At 36.3% G+C, this 18,789-nt stretch overlaps 4 protein-coding genes across 4 annotated transcripts; 3 read left to right on the forward strand and 1 right to left on the reverse strand.

The window, feature by feature from the left end:
* Positions 1-591: 591 nt before the first annotated feature.
* On the reverse strand, positions 592-3,038 carry LOC130500158 (uncharacterized). Its single transcript, XM_056994915.1, has 2 exons — positions 2,860-3,038; positions 592-1,864 (listed from the first exon to the last, which is right to left on the reverse strand). The coding sequence occupies exon 2, from the start codon at positions 1,857-1,859 to the stop codon at positions 864-866; it is 996 nt and encodes a 331-aa protein (XP_056850895.1). The 5' UTR covers positions 1,860-1,864; positions 2,860-3,038; the 3' UTR covers positions 592-863.
* Positions 3,039-5,094: 2,056 nt separating this feature from the next.
* Positions 5,095-8,752, forward strand: LOC108820238 (pyrophosphate--fructose 6-phosphate 1-phosphotransferase subunit beta 1). Its single transcript, XM_018593435.2, has 16 exons — positions 5,095-5,378; positions 5,516-5,674; positions 5,779-5,900; positions 6,025-6,078; positions 6,171-6,277; positions 6,409-6,514; positions 6,669-6,732; positions 6,836-6,924; positions 7,016-7,147; positions 7,247-7,417; positions 7,516-7,631; positions 7,737-7,848; positions 7,991-8,075; positions 8,167-8,211; positions 8,306-8,374; positions 8,467-8,752. Exons 1-16 carry the CDS (start codon positions 5,180-5,182, stop codon positions 8,538-8,540), a joined length of 1,704 nt encoding a protein of 567 aa, XP_018448937.1. The 5' UTR covers positions 5,095-5,179; the 3' UTR covers positions 8,541-8,752.
* A 142-nt stretch (positions 8,753-8,894) lies between these two features.
* On the forward strand, positions 8,895-12,044 carry LOC108857408 (O-fucosyltransferase 2). Its single transcript, XM_057007168.1, has 10 exons — positions 8,895-9,579; positions 9,677-9,769; positions 9,854-9,947; positions 10,049-10,110; positions 10,191-10,279; positions 10,391-10,511; positions 10,584-10,727; positions 10,798-11,156; positions 11,258-11,498; positions 11,586-12,044. Exons 1-10 carry the CDS (start codon positions 9,232-9,234, stop codon positions 11,901-11,903), a joined length of 1,869 nt encoding a protein of 622 aa, XP_056863148.1. The 5' UTR covers positions 8,895-9,231; the 3' UTR covers positions 11,904-12,044.
* A 2,022-nt stretch (positions 12,045-14,066) lies between these two features.
* LOC108811655 (CSC1-like protein At1g11960) lies at positions 14,067-18,340 on the forward strand. Its single transcript, XM_018583742.2, has 10 exons — positions 14,067-14,313; positions 15,006-15,372; positions 15,447-15,738; positions 15,802-16,023; positions 16,111-16,191; positions 16,285-16,625; positions 16,915-17,160; positions 17,232-17,556; positions 17,647-17,880; positions 17,953-18,340. The coding sequence occupies exons 2-10, from the start codon at positions 15,059-15,061 to the stop codon at positions 18,202-18,204; spliced, it is 2,307 nt and encodes a 768-aa protein (XP_018439244.1). The 5' UTR covers positions 14,067-14,313; positions 15,006-15,058; the 3' UTR covers positions 18,205-18,340.
* Positions 18,341-18,789: the final 449 nt, after the last annotated feature.

The raw sequence follows: 18,789 nt of genomic DNA on the forward strand, positions 1-18,789 counted from the left end.
AACCATAAAATATCTGAAGGTTCCACATGGTGGGTGAATCGGCCCACAAATATCTCCTTGAATACGTTCCAGAAAGTTTATTGATTCATGAATTATCTTGGCTGGTGAAGGCCTTATGATCAATTTTCCTTGAGAACAAGCAGCACATGTAAAATCATTGGGAAGAATCTTCTGGTTCTTCAGTGGATGCCCACATGAATTTGTGATTATTTTTCGCATCATTGTTGAACCGGGATGGCCTAACCGGTCATGCCAAATAGTAATGTTTTCAGTAAACTTCTGGTTTACAATGGCATTTGCCTCAATTGTACTAATCTTAGTGTAATACAATCCAGTGGAGAATGCTGGTAGTCTTTCTACTACTTTCTTAAAGCCATGGGTAATACTTGTAATATGAAGAAATTCAATATTTTCTTCATTCATTGTCTCAATATGATATCCATTTCGGCGAATATCTTTGAAACTCAATAAGTTTCTTTGAGACTTAGAGGAATACAATGCATCAACTATTTCAAGTTGTGCTCCCATAGGAAGTATTATATTTGCTTTTCCAGAGCCTTCAATTATTTTTTGCACTTCCTGTTATAGTGCTCACACTTGCTTCTCTATTTATCAAATGAGAGAAATATTTCTTATTTTTCAGAATTGTGTGACTAGTTGCACTGTCTGCCAAGCATAAATCTCCACCATCCATTTCTATTCAAGTAAATAAATAAAATAAATTATAATCTCATAAAATAATAAAATATATTAAATTCATTAATGCAAAGAAACAACACCATAGTAAATAAAATCAAAAGCCAAATAATTAAAAGCTCATAAATAAATAAAAACAAAGCATCTCTTTAATAGTTATTGCTTGATCACTTTTTCTCTTCGTCAATGAGAAAATCGGAAATGTCAAGGTGGGTGGCATCAACCATATCAAAGTCTCCCTCTCCACCTTCGTACACCATATTTGTTTCCACATTCTTTCCCTTTTGTTTCTCTGATTTCTGATACAGGTCAACAAGATGCTTTGGTGTACGGCACGTACGAGCCCAATGATCTTTACTTCCACATCGGTAGCATTCAGTTGCTTGTTTGTTACCATCCTTGTTTTCCCACTTCTGGTGAGAGTTAGAGTTCTTAAAAGAAACTCCTCGGACTCGAATTTGACTATATCCACGTCCACGTGTATCTCCACGACCATGTCCACGACCACGACCGCGACCACGAGTATAGCCATTTCTGCGGCCCGTGTTGTTCTGTTCAGTCACATTCACTTCAGGGAATGGAGCAGAACCAGTTGGACGTAGTCCATGATTTTTCCTCAAAAGCTCATTGTTTTGCTCAGCCACAAGGAGACAAGATATAAGTTGGGAATACTTCTGGAATCCCTTTTCACGGTATTGTGTCTGCAGGACAAGATTATTTGCATGAAAAGTAGAGAAAGTCTTCTCTAACTTATCAGCTTCCGTGATTTTCTCTCCACATAACTCCAACTTGGAGGTAATTTTGAACAAGGCTGAGTTGTACTCACTTACAGACTTAAAATCTTTTAATCTCAGATGTGTCCATTCATACCGAGCTTTAGGTAAAATCACAGTTTTCTGGTGGTCATACCTTTCCTTTAAGTTGTTCCAAAGGATTTGCGGATCTTTCACCGTCAAATACTCATTCTTGAAATCTAAATGGAGGTGATGACGAAGGAGTATCATAGCTTTTGCTTTATTTTGGCTTTCAGCTTTATTTCCTTCTAGGATTGTAGCTTCAAGTCCCTTTGCACTAAAGGAAAATTCGGCATCTAATACCCAAGCCAAGTAATTGTTTCCAGTGATATCAAGAACTTCAAATTCAAGACTAGTAAACTTTGACATGTTCACTGAAACAATAAAATAATAATCAAATTTCTTAAATAGAACAAAAGGAAAATAAAATAAAATATAATCATCCTTAATAAATTTAGAACGTAAACCATATATGCATGAATTAATATATACTCCCTCCGTTCTTGAAAGTAAGATTTTCTAGAGTTTTCACGTTTATTAAGACTACAATAAATATTTGCCAACTTTAGTTTACTATTTATGTTTTATACAATTTCCAATAACTATCAACCAATAAAATTTAATCAATTCAAATATTCATAATTAATGATCCTCAAAAGTATACAAAAGTACCTCAAAAGTATACAAAAGTACCTTAAAAATATAGAAAATCTTTTTTTGTGGAACAAAAATAAAATCCAGAAAATCCTATTTTTAGGAACGGAGGGAGTACAACTTATAAGGCAATATAAATATTCTATGATTATTGCATTAACTTTTTCACACGACATATTGATTCAAGATTCAATGCCATTAATATTAAGTCATTCTAGTTTAACTAAAAGAAAGAAAGAATAATAATCATAGCTCCACAAAAGGTGTTTAATAAATTAACGACTTACGCGTCTTAATTAATTATCAATCTACGTAGAGATTTCAGTCTGTTTTTCTCTTTGAGATTAAAGAAAAAACATGGGTTGCAACCATATATATTAATAAAATATGGTATGCAGCCGTAGAGACATTTTTACAACTTAAATAATTCTAACGAGTAAAAGCAAAACATCTATATGAACAATATATGCTAGCGTGATGACATAAAATAATCAGCTGTAAAATATAATCATATTAAGCATTAGCTTATAAACATCGACAAGATCTTTTAAAATCAAAAGATTTTCCTTGGAACAAGGATAGATCAAAATTGTCGACTAAAGCTCCTAAGCTCATACTGTGTATGAAACCATTCTTACAAACCATGACTTTATAATAAACATGATTTGAAGAAGAAATAGAAATAAACTAAAACTGTAAAAAAAGAAATCTATACCTATTGTCTTGCTAGAGCTTCGTGCTGATAACGTGTTTTGAGTAAAGAATAGAAGAGAAGAGAAGAGAGGAATTGGTGTGTCTTATTCCATGAATAATGTACTCCTTATATAGTGATACAATGAGAGAGTTTAGCTTGGAGACCAAGTACAAGTAAATCTTGGTGAACAAGACTTCCTATAATCGACATCACAATAAATGTAAATATAACACAATTCAAATATAGATCATGATGCATTTTTAATTACCAATTGATCTTCGTAAGTCAGTAACAACAAACAAATCACAAAACGATGAAGATCTTATTTGGAAGAAATTAACCACGTAAGTCAAAAGGTATTAATGTGAGATCGTCTAGTTATTCATCTACTTATCTTTTAATTAATGTTTGTTTGTTCACATATAAACAGTTTACAGAAAGAAGAAGTTACAAAATTGCTTTTACAGCTAAGGGAATATCTTTAATTGGAAACATATTAGTTGAGGCGATGAACGGTTGAGTCTCTTTAATTTGAATCTTCTTATTGTTGGTGCATGTTTTGATTGATTGTTTGGTGAGAGTAACAACTTATGATGGGCTTGACTCGCATCATTTTTTTCTTTTGAATTGCACTAGTGCCTTTTCTTTACATGTCAGTAATTGGATTTTTGGGGGTTTCATCATACTCAAATTCATGCATTTGTGTTATTTTATCAGCTCGACCGTGCTGTTAGATTACGAAAGCGGAACACTGGAAAAAGATTCGACGGACATGATAGTAAAAGGTCTTTAAAAAAAAGACACGATAGTAAAAGTATATGTTTTTAAAAGTATATATTTTTTTTTTGTCACTAATATTTTCATAAAAAATCTAAGAAAAAGAAGTGAGCCCGAAACGATAGTTCAAATCATGAAGTCCATTACAAAGAAACAAGTGCTTGGTGAGCCTTTTTGTTAAAAGTATATATATATTCTACTTACGATTAGTTGTTGTTGCAACAAAGAAAAATAAGTGGGGACATGGCTAATCAAATTGTTCATGCTAATATTTAGTACACAGTTTCTAATCCTGATACACTATGAAGATGCATGTATAAATTAAATGACATTCATTTAGCTATTGTACGCAGTTTAAATGCGAATCAACTGGAAAAAATGTGAGATTGTTATCGATAATCGAACACGCAAACACAAAGAGTAAAACAAAATCGAACCTTTATCTCGTCAGATTAGCATTAAAATACTGAGTGCTCATTTTCGCAGAAACGAGGGTAAAGATGTTAACATACACCTGTGCGTGTAATAAGTAACTTCTTTTACAAGTAATAACTAATTACCCTTACATAACTGTAAACCATGTAGTGCTTCCAATTATTGTTGTCCACAGTCCATGCCTTTTTAAAGAAACTTTATTTTCTTGAAATTTTATTGCCAACACGCATCATTACATTCTCCAAAAGAAAAATAAACAAACCTATCCCGTGAGATATGAGTCGAAGTCTATTTTTTTCTTCTTACATATCTTTTCTTAGTTTTCAAAGTAATATGATCTAAATATCTGTGGACAGCCGTATAAGACATTGATCTCGATTGATTTCCAAATTTTTAGAAAAGATTTTACATAGATAAAAGCTATTAAATTATGAAAATATCATTTTTTATAAATATTCTTTATTAAATGTTTTACATAGATAAATGCTATTAAATAATGAAAAAAATATATTTTTTATAAATATTCTTCAGTAAATTTTTTTTTTTTTTTGAAACTGGCTTCTTCTTCAATAAATATTTTAAGCCCCTAAAAATCTCAGATCCAGCCCTGATCGGTATAATTTCACTGAGTTCATCGCCATAGAATCTAACAGTTCAACCACTATTTCACCTATTTTTAACTAATGCTCTTGTAATCTGTGCGTCTCTAAACAATTCTGTCTCCGTCTACAGAATTGACAGGTTTCAAAATTGTAGGCGTTCGCAAAAAACTTAACGAGGAAAAAAAAAAAAAACTTAACGAGTGGTCTGGGAAACAAAAATAACTGAGACATTTATCAGCCACTGAAACTCCAAGCCCAAGTCTGGATATGGAATCATAAGGCCTAAAATAAGCTGCAGCCCATATTAAAACAACTGGGCCTTTAGTAATATCACAGAGCGGGCCGATATACAAAAACCCTAAAACACCCTTTGCCTTGGAGGATGAGTCAATAGATCTTGACTTAGGGTCCACACTATATATTGCTCACCAACCCCAATGCGGAGTCCTCGAAGTGAACTTCACTAACTTAAGGAGCAAACAAACCACGAGAAGAAGAGTTAGGTGAAACAAAAAAACCCAAAAGCAATGGCCCCTTCACTCGCCGCCGTTAATCGAGATCTCGCCGCCGCATCTCCGGATAACTCTCCGGCGGCGAAAGGACGTGCTTCGGTCTACAGCGAAGTCCAGTCGAGCCGGATCAACAACGCCCTTCCTCTGCCTTCTGTGCTCAAAGGAGCATTCAAAATCGTCGAAGGTCCCGCTAGCTCCGCCGCCGGGAACCCAGGTTAGGGTTTTCTCCGTCTGATCTGATGAAACTTTGTGTTTGTGTATTGATCTATAGATCTTGCGTTACAGATCTGTGTTGTATAGACTTTGTAAGAGTAATTAAGTGTTGTTGTTTTTTTTAAAATGTGATTGCAGATGAGATTGCGAAGTTGTTTCCTGGTCTGTATGGTCAGCCGTCTGTATCAGCTGTTCCAGATCAGAGTGCAGCTTTGTCGGGAGAGAAGCTGAAGATCGGTGTTGTTCTGTCTGGAGGGCAGGCGCCTGGTGGACACAATGTGATCTCTGGATTGTTCGGTAATGTTTTTAATGTCTATGTCACTAGTTATGTTTTGCTTATTCACATTGTTCAGTCTCAGTTTTGTAATATTTTTTTTTCTTTTTTTTTTTGGGGCTTTTAGATTACTTGCAGGAGCGTGCGAAAGGAAGCACCTTTTACGGGTTCAAGGGTGGTCCAGCTGGTATCATGAAATGCAAATATGTTGAGTTGAATGCTGAATACATTCTTCCTTACAGGAACCAGGTACTTAGACATGACATTTAGTTTGCGAATCCTTGTCACAAAATTTGTTATTTGATTGGGATTCTAGAAATTCGATGATCGTTTTATGCTGATGTGGTTTTTAATTCTCTTTTTGTATCAAAAGGGTGGTTTTGACATGATCTGCAGTGGAAGAGACAAGATTGAAACGCCTGAGCAGGTTGGTTGCTTTTTTTGTATCTTCTTAACTGATTTATTACTGCTTCCAAAGTTATGTGCAGTGTGTAATTGTATGTTGTCTCACATGTGTAGTTTAAACAAGCTGAAGAAACAGCAAAGAAGCTAGATTTGGATGGATTGGTGGTTATCGGTGGAGATGACTCCAACACCAATGCTTGCCTCCTTGCTGAAAACTTCAGGTATTCCTTGCAGTCTAATCTTTCCATGGCTGCTTTTGAAACTTATTTAGCTTAGTTTATAGCTATTTTTTTCAAGATCAATAGTGCTTCTCTGATTCAGCGTTTGACTTCTCTTTTACACGTGTGATTAGGAGTAAGAACTTGAAGACCCGAGTCATTGGGTGCCCAAAGACCATTGATGGTGACTTGAAATGCAAGGAGGTTCCTACTAGTTTTGGGTTTGATACAGCTTGCAAGGTGAGCTTCCCTTCGTATTTGCTCTAAAATTTTCCTTTCCACACGCTGAGTCGTGTGGTGTTGATTCTATTCCTTGCCAAGAATCTAATTGTCTGTTCAATCAAAAGAAATATGTTGAAGGAAGCTTATTGAAAACATTCTATTGCTTATGCAGATTTACTCTGAAATGATTGGAAATGTCATGATTGATGCAAGGTCAACTGGAAAGTACTATCATTGTAAGTAATTGAGTGAACTGAAGTTCTTTTGCTTGCATCTTTTCTCTGCTGTGTCCTTTTTTCTTACTGATGCCTGCGATCTTGTATCACATTTTCATTACAGTTGTAAGGCTTATGGGTCGTGCTGCTTCCCACATTACGCTTGAGTGTGCTTTACAAACTCACCCAAACATAACCATTATTGGAGAGGAGGTATGCTATCGTTTGAAATTACGCCTCCCATATACCTCAGTTGATCAGTCTAATATTTACTCATCTTTGATCTGGATATACCCTTTTGTAGGTGTCTGCTCAGAAGCAGACTTTGAAGAACGTCACGGATTACATGGTTGATGTTATCTGCAAGCGTGCTGACCTTGGTTACAACTACGGTGTTATTCTGATTCCAGAAGGTCTGATCGACTTTATTCCCGAGGTGTGTTTCCACAGCAAAACACGGAAGCTACCACTTTTAAGACAATTAATATGATTGTTCTGCTTAACTGATTATTACTATTAATTTTTGAATTGTCAGGTTCAGGAGCTGATCGCAGAACTGAATGAAATTCTGGCAAATGAGGTGGTTGATGAAAGTGGAGAGTGGAAGAAGAAGCTCACCGAGCAATCCCTGAAGCTGTTTGATCTTCTGCCTGAAGCGATTCAGGAACAGCTGATGCTCGAGAGAGACCCACACGGAAATGTCCAGGTAATTGATCGTAGGTTTTGTCTAAAATTCTACCAAGACGCAGTTCCCTTCCGTCTCTCATGTTTTATTAATAGTTCCCATGTTCTTGATCGTGATAGGTGGCCAAGATTGAGACTGAGAAGATGCTCATTCAAATGGTTGAAACTGAATTGGAGAAAAGAAAGGAAGCTGGTTCATACAAGGGACAATTCATGGGCCAGTCTCATTTCTTCGGGTACTTCCTCTCACATTTTTTGTTGTCTCAAAAATACAATGCTTTTTTTTTAATCATTATGAAGAACACAATCTCAATTTATAAGTTTCGTCGATATGTATACAGGTATGAAGGAAGGTGCGGTTTGCCTACAAACTTTGATGCCACCTACTGTTATGCACTTGGTTATGGTGCTGGAGTGCTTCTCAACAGTGGGAAAACCGGACTGATTTCTTCGGTTAGTACTCCACCGTTTTCCATTAAAATCAGTTTTCTCTCTATTTATAAATAATGTTTATCTGTTGAGTCTTTGAACATAACTGCCTTTGATAAAACTAGTTTGTGCGGTGGAATGAGATTTGAGTAATTTATTGGCGCAGGTGGGGAACTTGGCTGCTCCTGTGGAAGAATGGACTGTAGGTGGAACTGCTCTCACAGCTTTAATGGATGTGGAGAGGAGACACGGTATGAACATAATTAAATCAATAAAGTTTGCTAAGAACCATTAGAAATCTGGATAATTAAAAAAAAACATGCTTTGATTTTCAACTTGCAGGTAAGTTCAAGCCTGTGATCAAGAAAGCAATGGTGGAACTTGAAGGTGAATCTTTGATCCTGTTTTCTCATAGTTCTTGAAGCTGCTGTTAAATGGTCATATAATGAGTTTTTTTCTTTCTTTTTTTTCGAATCTGCAGGTGCACCGTTTAAGAAATTCGCATCGCTGCGCGAGGAATGGGCTTTGAAGAACCGATACATCAGCCCTGGTTCGTCACATATTCTTTTTATTCTAAACAATGCATCTTTTGTTTTTCTTGGTCCCTTATATTTTCTTTGCGGAAACTTTCTTGTCTTGTAGGTCCAATCCAATTCACGGGACCTGGTTCAGATGCTCTCAGCCACACTCTACTTCTTGAACTCGGGGCTCAATGATCTCTCGAGTAACCAACCGGCTTTCCTTTCATTCTACATCTCGATTTTCTGCTTTCCTTGGGATTTCACGTTTGGTCTTCTCTTTTTTCTTTTATCTTGAAACCTATATGTCTCCATCTTACCGTTAAGCATTCATCACTCTAAATGTTTTTTTTTTTGTTGTGTTTTTCTACATATAATATAATATATTATAATATGGAGCCTACATCTAATTCAAAGTTCCAAAATTGCAGTGCCAATCGTTACTAGATTGATAAGATTGTATTAGGAACATCTTTATCTTTTAGATTCAGTAAATGCTCACTTAGTATTATTAGTTTCCTGGTCCCATTAGAGCTCATTGCCTGGTTCATTTTGCTTGGAACTTGGAACGATGGATGGTGATAAACAATCAAGGAGAGTGTATAGGTTGTTTCTGTTAGTAGCTAAACTAGAGGGAGAAAGCATGAATATAGTTTAAAACATGGGACTAAAGTTTAAGTCGAGCTGTAAAATGAAACAATAATAGACCGACTGAAATTCAGACAAATCTCTCTGTCGGAACAGAAACTTCGTCAAACTCGGCAAAGCTTTCGCGCTATTATTTATGGCAATTTTTTTTGTTCCGTTAGATTAGTTTCTCTCTCTCCTTTTGTCGATCCAGAGACAAGAGGAGAGAGAGAAAAAGACCAGGGAACTTGTGTGTTTGATCATGGAACATGAGAGACCTGACATAGAGAGACCCGAGTTACGTGATCTTACGATCTACGGAGTTACACCGCCATATTCCCCGCTTCTCAGCCCGACCCGTTTATTCCCATTGTCCGGAGAACCGAGTCCGAGACAAACGACAAAGCGAGGGAAGAAGACCAGATTAATCCGTACTTGGTACGAGAAAAGAACGGCTACAACAGCCATCTGCTTAATCGTCATTTTGTGTGTCTTCTTCCTTGTGAATTGGCTCTTGCTCTCGTCTCTTCAGGAAGGACGAGTTTCGCTTCGAAAAGGATTCAGTATGAATCCAAACCTGATCGCTAAATGGGTTTCTTCTTCTACACAGGTAAAAAATAGATAGATTATAGCTCTTGCTTGTCTCCCAAGAAAACAGAATGATGAAAGTATCAATGATGTACAAAGTTGCTGTTGTGTATCATCAGAACGATAAGCGTCAAAAGTTTGGAAAATCAAAGAGAAAACATAATGGAACATATGATAGAATGTTGGGATTGGCCGCTCGGGCTTTGCTAGAGGTAACGTGTTCTTCACGTAACACATTTTATGTTATTACCCTCTCTTTATTATTTATCTTGTAAATGGTTTTTTATTTGGAGCAGAACAAACGTGAGCCAAAAGAGTTATGGCAGGAGCCAAAGGCACAAGCATTGGCTTGGAAGCCATGCGCTGAGCAACGTTCTTGGTCTCCTAATGGTCTCATTCTCTCTCTCTCTCTGTTTCTTTAAAAGCTGATGAGATCAAAGCTTGTTTCCTATGAAGTTTTATTTTTATTTTTTTACTTTCTGATTTTGTAGATGGAGAAAATGGATATATTATGGTGACAGCAAACGGAGGGATTAATCAACAAAGAGTTGCTGTAAATATTCTTCTCCTTCAAGTTGCCTTTTGAAAATTATCTATCATCATCATGAGACCCGTTGGAATATGTTTACACAGGTATGTAACATAGTTGTGGTAGCTCGGTTGCTCAATGCGTCTCTAGTTATTCCAAAATTCATGCTAAGCGACGTTTGGACAGATGCAAGGTAACTATTGTAAGCTCCTCGTCCTTTCTCCTCTTGTCTCTACACCATTTCCGGAGTCATTTCATGAAGAAAAAATTACATACGTAATAATGTAATTTGACTTTGATATAGTCAGTTCGGAGATATTTATCAAGAAGAACATTTTATCAACTACTTGTCGCCTGATATTCGGGTGGTAACGGAACTACCAAAAGAGCTTCAATCTTTGGATCTTGAAGCAATCGGCAGCGTTGTGAGTTGACCAATCTCTTTTTTTTTTTTTTTTTGTTCGTGTTTGACCCCTTTATTATATATCTATCCTAAGGTTACTGATGTAGATGTGATGAAAGAAGCCAAACCAGATTTCTATATGAAACACATTCTCCCTATACTACATAAAAACAGAGTAATCCATTTTGTTGGATTCAGCAACCGCTTGGCCTTTGATCCAATGCCGTTTCACTTACAGGTTTAGACATTCTATTTATTTATTTTAATCCTTTGATTTGATTCTAAACTTTTTCATTTGTCGGAAGTAGAGGCTTCGGTGCAGATGTAACTTCCATGCCCTAAACTTTGTCCCGAGAATACAAGAAACAGGAGCGTTGATCGTGAAGAGGTTGCGTAACAGCGTACCGTACCTTGCACCAATCGACGTGCATCTCCTCGGTCCAAAATCCGCTTCTTCTTTACTCCTGCACAACAAGTCTGATCCTCTTACGCAGAAGAAGGCTTCTTCTTCTTCTTCAAAGTATCTTGCTCTCCATCTACGGTTTGAAATAGACATGGTGGCTCACTCTCTCTGTTACTTCGGAGGTGGTGAAAGGGAACAGAAAGAGTTGGATTCTTATCGTCAAAAACACTTTCCTTCCCTCTCCAATCTAACCAAAACGAAAAAGTTTGTTCTTATTTTTTTTTGTTCTTTTTAAACTTGAGCATCATCCTCTTCCTTGTGTTTCAAGTCTAAGCCCTAATTTTTTTTTTCTTTATTTTTTTCAGACTGCCATCTCCAGATGCTTTGAGAACGCAAGGACTTTGTCCATTAACACCCGAAGAGGCCGTGCTTATGCTCGTGGCTCTTGGCTTCAACCGTGAAACCCGAGTGTTCGTAGCTGGTGCACATATATACGGAGGAACAAAACGTTTAGCTGCGTTAACTAGCTTATACCCTAACCTAGTCACCAAAGAGAAACTACTCTCTCCATCCGAGCTACAACCTTTCAAGAACTTCTCCTCTCAGGTAACAAAGAAACTTAAAATATCATGTTTTGTGACTGACAAATAATTTGTTTAAAACGTTACATGTTGTTGTGTTATAAACATGTAGCTAGCGGCTTTAGATTTCATCGGTTGTGCTGCGGCAAACGCTTTTGCGATGACGGATTCGGGGAGCCAGCTATCGTCTCTTGTATCGGGTTATCGGATATACTATGGAGGTGGGAAGATGCCGACGATTAGACCGAACAAACGGAGGCTTTCGGACATATTGTTGAAGAACAATACGATAGAGTGGAACGTGTTCGAGAAGAGAGTGAGAAAAGCGATTAGGCAGACAAAACATGTCTTCGCTAGACCTACTGGACGCAGTGTTTACCGTTACCCAAGATGTAAAGAATGTATGTGTAATGTTCATCAACAACATTGATTCTTCGATTACTGAGATGGTTAACACCGGTTTTTTTTTTTTTTTTTTTAAACGTTTTAACGAGTGATCCTTTTTTTACCCTTTTCCGGCATTAATGTAATCCCTTAAAAAGTTAAAACGTTCGAGTTGAGTTTCTGTAATGAAAACATGGTTTTGGTTGCGATTGAAGATTATACATGATTCTAACACTCCCATATTCATAACAGTTATGAAGAGAATACCAAACCATATGATATGTTTTTTTTGTTTGTTTGTGTTCGATGAGGCAAGATTTTCATAAACCAACGTCGATTAATATCAACAAATCCAACAAGAAAAAAGAAGAACAAACCAATAGTAAATAGACATAAACAACCGATTAGCAAAATAACAAATTAGAAAAAAAAGGATCAAAACCCTAGTTTATAGCCGTAAACTGAATAGGGTGTAAGAACCGAGAACCACCTCTGAGAGCAAGAATAAGATGAAGAACAGAACCACGTTCGACGTTGTAATGTTTGGCGGTTTGGTCATCAGCAAGTTGTTTACCAGTGTAGACGATCCTTTGTTGAAGAGGTGGAATCCCTTCTATTTCTTCTATTCTTTCCTTGATTCTAGCTATTGTATCCATTGGATCGATCTCAAATCCTATTTCTTTACCTGTTAGAGTCTTCACTTTGATCTCTATCATCTTTTCTTTTCTTTCCTCGGCTCAAGTTCTCTCTCTCTTTCGCTCTGAATGTATATCTGATTCGTCTTTGCCTTGTGTGTGTGTGTTATATATATATAGATCCGCGGAGACTTACAATTCTTTAGTGATTTGGAATAAACCTACCGACTAGAGGTTTTAACTTTTCATGTCAGGATAATAATGTAAATATTTGGAACATTCTTCCTTTTCTTTTAGGAAAAGGAAAAAAGTTCAAATAAATCCATAACCTAGCATATTTTAATTAGTAGAATTGATCAGATGTGCATCCCATCCCAACTAGCGTTTCAAGCAACAATGGATTTTCTTTTTCGAAGTTAAAAACTAAAGTAAAAATACTTTAACTGTGATGTCACGTGACATATTTTACGCATTTTTTATATAATTATCATGTTGTTTTGGAACCAAATTCTAGTGAAAATACAACCAACATTTTATGGTTTCAGTTCCAAAAAAAATTGAAATAAAATACTTTTTTGTATATCCATCCAAAATTTTGTAACTTGATCAGACAAATTGTTATTCAATTGTAGTTACCGTTGCCAGCCCTCTTGTTGCTATATAAGAAAAATACATTTAATATTGGATTAGTGCACTCACGCTCGAACCCACGGCGCGTGACATTCTCCATTGTGCTCGCTTGAATCAAAAGAGAAGGCCACGTGATACGAACGCGGAGTCCACCGTTGCTGCCCCACGGGGCATCTAACGTTTGCCGCCCCCACGTGGCATCTAACGCAGCAAAGCTTCTTTCTGAATCAAATCTAATGAGAATTGACAAATTAATTGATAACTACTTGCCATCTACTAATCAACTTTTTTTATTTTGTATTTCATATGACCCCCCATAATATACTAATCAATTTTTTATTTAGCAATACTGACATATCCACCTAGCTAAATAGTAAGTTTTCTTTGTATATGAAACACAAATTCTCTTTATTTTCCATGCATTTCAGTTTGTTCCTCTAACTTTTCACATTTATTCTGAAAATTTTGTTGATTATTCAGAATAATTTTACTAACCTAAAATGTTTAGAAAAATGTTTTCACTATTTATATAATTATATTAGTTTGTTACTAATCATCGTATTATAAAACAAACTATATTAACATATTATACTTCATCTCATCTTACATCTGAAATATTAACTAATCTTTTTTTTTGTCAGAACTAATCTTTTTTTTTTTAAGTTTCAAAAAAAAATTATAAAAAAGTTACAAGATGAAAATGCGTATAGGACGCAATTAAAATTAAAAAAAAGTATGGGGTTACTTAACGCCTGACAAATACTCCTAAATAAATAGTGAATTTAAAGCAAACCTGAGAAAGACTATCAGGATTTAATTTTAACTTTGGAAAAAGAGCCCGAGACAATACGGGGACCAACGTAACCTTATTATATTCATCACCCACTGATCATAAAGAATATAAAAAGATGAGGAAAAAAACTTTTCGGTGTCAAAGGTTTAAAAAAAATCTTTCTTCTTCCTCATCCTGCCTCTTTCTTCCTCTTCCGTGTTTTTTCAGCGTTTTTCACAGTTCAATTAAAACCTCACAGCGTCTTTATTTTTCTCTTCCTTTCTTTTTGTTATTAATGCGCGCAGACTAAAGATCAGTCTTTCCAGTTTACAAGAGTTGCAGAGTACTTGTCAAGCTTCTGCCGTGGAGAGTAACAACAATCTAAAGAAACCTTTTGTTTCAGCAATCTGGTTCTCTAGGTTAGTTTCAGCTTTTCTCCTTCAACTGATATTTTTCTCTGTATACGAATAATCTACTGGTTAGATTGCTTCTCTAGAAGTTTCATGAAAAAGGTAGTTTCTTTGTCTAAAAGAGAAGTTACTGCAAAAGAAAATAAAATCTTAGAGATTTTGGTCAAAAAGATTAATTCAATTTCAATCTATAACTTAGCAGTTTTCTCTAGTTTCTCAAAAAAAAAAAACTTAGTAGTTTCTCTTTCATGATCTTAAAAAGTCTTGAACTTTGAATTTTTTTAATCTTAACAGGAAATCTCTGGACTCTTATGTCACTGTTTTATTAGTACATATTTTTATTCCATTATTTTCTTTTTTATATTAGTGAGTAATTAGAGGAATATGAGGATGAGAAAAACAATAGACTTATTAAGGAATGAAATTTAATTAAAGAGAATCTCTTGTTTTTTTCGGTAATCCTGTGGCAAATTTCTTACAAATTAATGAATTATGCATTACCAATATCCTTTTTTGTAAAGATTTTATTGACTTTATCATTTTATTTTAAATCTTTGAATATATATATTTCCATATAAAACAAAGAAAGACAGAACCACAAGAAATAAATAAATATATTTAGTGCTGAATATTTTGTTGGTGAAGCTTTTAAATTCAACGAGCTTTTTACATATAGATTTTTGGTCTGAAAATTTTTGCAGGTGAAGGATTCGATTTAAGCGAAGTTTTAGATTTTGATAGAAGAAGCTAAGAGATGGCAACACTAGGAGATATTGGAGTAGCTGCAACGATCAACATAATCACTGCCATCATCTTCCTGTTGGCGTTTGCAATCTTGAGGATTCAACCTTTCAACGACAGAGTTTATTTTCCTAAATGGTATCTCAAAGGTATAAGAAGCAGCCCTTTGCATTCTGGTGCTCTTGTCAGCAAGTTTGTCAACGTAAACTTAGGCTCCTACCTACGTTTCTTGAACTGGATGCCCGCTGCTCTGAAGATGCCCGAGCCTGAGCTTATTGATCATGCCGGTTTGGATTCTGCGGTCTACTTGAGGATTTACTTGATAGGGTATTAATTGTTTTGAACCTTTTTCTTGTTGATTTTGCATTGTTTGATTTTATTCTCTGTTTTTTTTTCTGCAGACTTAAAATCTTTGTACCGATAGCGTTACTTGCATGGTCGATTCTTGTACCTGTTAATTGGACAAGCGACGGGCTGCAACTAGCAAAGCTACGTAACGTAACATCTAGTGATATTGATAAGTTATCAATCTCAAATGTGGAACGTGGATCAGAGAGGTTTTGGACTCATCTCGTGATGGCTTATGCATTCACGTTCTGGACTTGCTATGTTCTAATGAAAGAGTATGAGAAAGTAGCTTCTATGCGTTTATCATTTCTCCAGTCCGAGCAAAGACGTCCTGATCAATTCACGGTAAAGCTACTTACTATATAATCAGCTCTGCTTCTTGATGTTGACCTGGTTTTGTTTTCACAGGTTTTGGTAAGGAATGTACCATCGGATCCAGATGAGTCCATTAGTGAGAGCGTGGAGCATTTCTTCCTTGTTAACCATCCAGACCATTACCTTACACATCAAGTTGTGTACAATGCAAACGATTTGGCGGATTTAGTGGAGAAGAAGAGGAGCACACAGAACTGGCTTGACTATTACCAGTTGAAGTATACAAGGAACCAGGATCAAAGACCAATGATTAAGGTAAACTGTTCAAGACTCTTTAAGACACAAACTTAAAAAACAAGCTTGCTTTTGTCTTTAATACTGTCTTCTTTTTTGTGAATCCAGACGGGATTTCTCGGGCTATGGGGAGAGAAAGTTGATGCCATCGATCATTACATAGCTGAGATCGAGAAACTAAACGACCAAGTAAGTGTGTACTCTCTTCTCACTTCTTTCTACAAATGGTAGAAACCATTGAAGATAATTGAAAAAATGGGTTTTATTTTTATTTTTTTGTAGATAATGGAGGAAAGGAGGAAAGTAAAGAAAGATGACAAGAGCGTAATGCCAGCAGCTTTTGTCTCTTTTAAAACACGTTGGGGAGCTGCGGTTTGTGCACAGACACAACAGTCTAGAAACCCGACCGAGTGGTTAACCGAATGGGCTCCCGAGGCACGTGAGGTGTTTTGGTCAAACCTAGCGATTCCTTACGTCTCTCTAACAGTGAGAAGACTTATAATGCACGTTGCCTTCTTCTTCCTCACTTTCTTCTTCATGATCCCAATAGCCTTTGTTCAGTCCTTGGCGAGCATCGAAGGCATAGAGAAGTCTGCTCCTTTCCTCAAACCCATCATAGAGAAGTAACTCTCTCTCTCCCTATTGACTAGTTAGTTATGTATGATATATGAAATAGTTTTAGCAATTAATAGTTGTATTTATATATGTTTAACGTTTTTTATAAATTACAAACTCTAAATTAGTCAATACTATATCTAAATTTTAAAGATTCAGACCATAATTTATGTATATATTGATGAAAAATTCTTAAATTTCTTTTATGGATCATGTTCGACTGCTCTACTTGCACGTGTTATCAAACGGCCTTGTATGAATGGAGATGTTGAGTTTGTTATGTTTTTTTTTTTGCAGTGATCTTGTTAAGTCTGTAATTCAAGGTTTTCTTCCTGGTATCGCGTTGAAGCTCTTTATAATATTTCTGCCAAGCATTTTGATGGTCATGTCCAAGTTCGAAGGGTTTGTATCGTTATCATCTTTGGAGAGAAGAGCTGCTTTTCGTTATTACATCTTCAACCTCGTCAACGTCTTCCTCGGAAGCATTGTCACCGGTTCTGCTTTTGAACAGCTTGATTCTTTCCTTAAACAATCTGCTAATCAGTAAGTCTCCCCTTCTCTGTTTTTTCTCTGTTTCTATCTGTTTGAGCTTATGTTCTTTGTGACTTTGTCAGGATTCCTAGGACGGTTGGAGTAGCGATACCAATAAAGGCGACGTTCTTTATCACGTATATAATGGTGGATGGTTGGGCGGGAATTGCAGGGGAGATACTGAGGTTAAAACCTCTAATCTTTTTCCATGTAAAGAACTTCTTCTTGGTGAAAACTGAAAAGGATAGAGAAGAAGCAATGAACCCTGGACAGATCAACTTCCATGCGACTGAGCCTAGGATTCAACTCTACTTCCTCCTTGGTCTTGTCTACGCCCCTGTCACTCCTGTTCTACTCCCTTTCATTATAATCTTTTTCGCATTGGCTTACCTCGTCTTTCGTCACCAGGTATAATACTAAAAGCAAAGACTCTGTTTCATTCTTTATAACATCTTCAAGATTGATCGATCACACAAAGTTGTTCGGTTTTGGTTGCAGATCATAAATGTGTACAATCAAGAATACGAAAGCGCGGGTAGGTTCTGGCCTGATGTTCATGGACGTATAATATCGGCGTTGATCATCTCACAAGTTCTTTTACTTGGACTAATGAGCACTAAAGGAGCTGCTCAGTCCACTCCTTTCCTCATCGCCTTACCGGTCCTCACCTTTTTCTTTCACCGGTTCTGCAAAGGCCGGTTCGAACCGGCTTTTCTCCGCCATCCCTTGCAGGTCAGTAAAATTCTTGTAGGCTGGTTTTTGGTTTAAGTATGTGTTGTTGATCTCATTTGGTTTGGTTTACAGGAAGCTATGATTAAAGATACATTGGAAAAAGCAAGAGAACCGAACTTTAACCTGAAACCTTATCTTAAGAAAGCATATATTCATCCGGTTTTCAAAGACGATGAATATGAAGATGTTCGGTCTGAGATTTCCGGTTATTGCCTCGGGGATACGGACGAAGAATGTGTTACCGTGCCGACCAAACGTCAGTCTCGGATGACTACGCCAGCAGCTAGTCATGCTAGCTGCGGTTCTTTGCGTTCACCATCATAGGGATAGTCAGAAAAACTTTACTTAACCGGGTTGGTTTTGTACGGTACAGAAAGAAACAGAATCAGCCATGTTGGAGATGATCTCTTTGTTTATTCACTCAAGATTTTGTATATGGATTGCTTTTTTTTTTAGTACCTTTTCAGTAGCAAAGAAAAATACGTATAAGATGTTGCCTAAACCCCATGTTCTAAAAAGAGACCGCAGTGCCCGTTAAATAGCAGCTTAAATGCTACTTAAATGCTACTGAATGCTAAAAACACTGAATCTTAAAAAAGAAAACTCATTTTTTCTAAATTGTATGTTAATGTTCATAATCATATTTTCGTTGAAAATCTATCATAACCGTGTTAAAATTACGGAAAGTGAACGCGGCAATTAGCAGTGGAAGAAACATCAGTTACTATTATTTTAGTTAGAAAAGCTAGAGAAGCTTTGTTGGAAGTGTCCGAGCGAGGATCGGTGATTCGGATCCGAGTGCTCTTATAACAGTTTTTAAGTTGGGTTATGTCAACTGTGAGCAGCGATTTATATTTCCAATGTGGTACAGTCTTGCAGCTGTTGATAGATATAGCAATGATACTTGTG

Source organism: Raphanus sativus, chromosome 1 (assembly GCF_000801105.2).
Source record: "Raphanus sativus cultivar WK10039 chromosome 1, ASM80110v3, whole genome shotgun sequence".
NCBI classification, from domain to species: domain Eukaryota; kingdom Viridiplantae; phylum Streptophyta; class Magnoliopsida; order Brassicales; family Brassicaceae; genus Raphanus; species Raphanus sativus.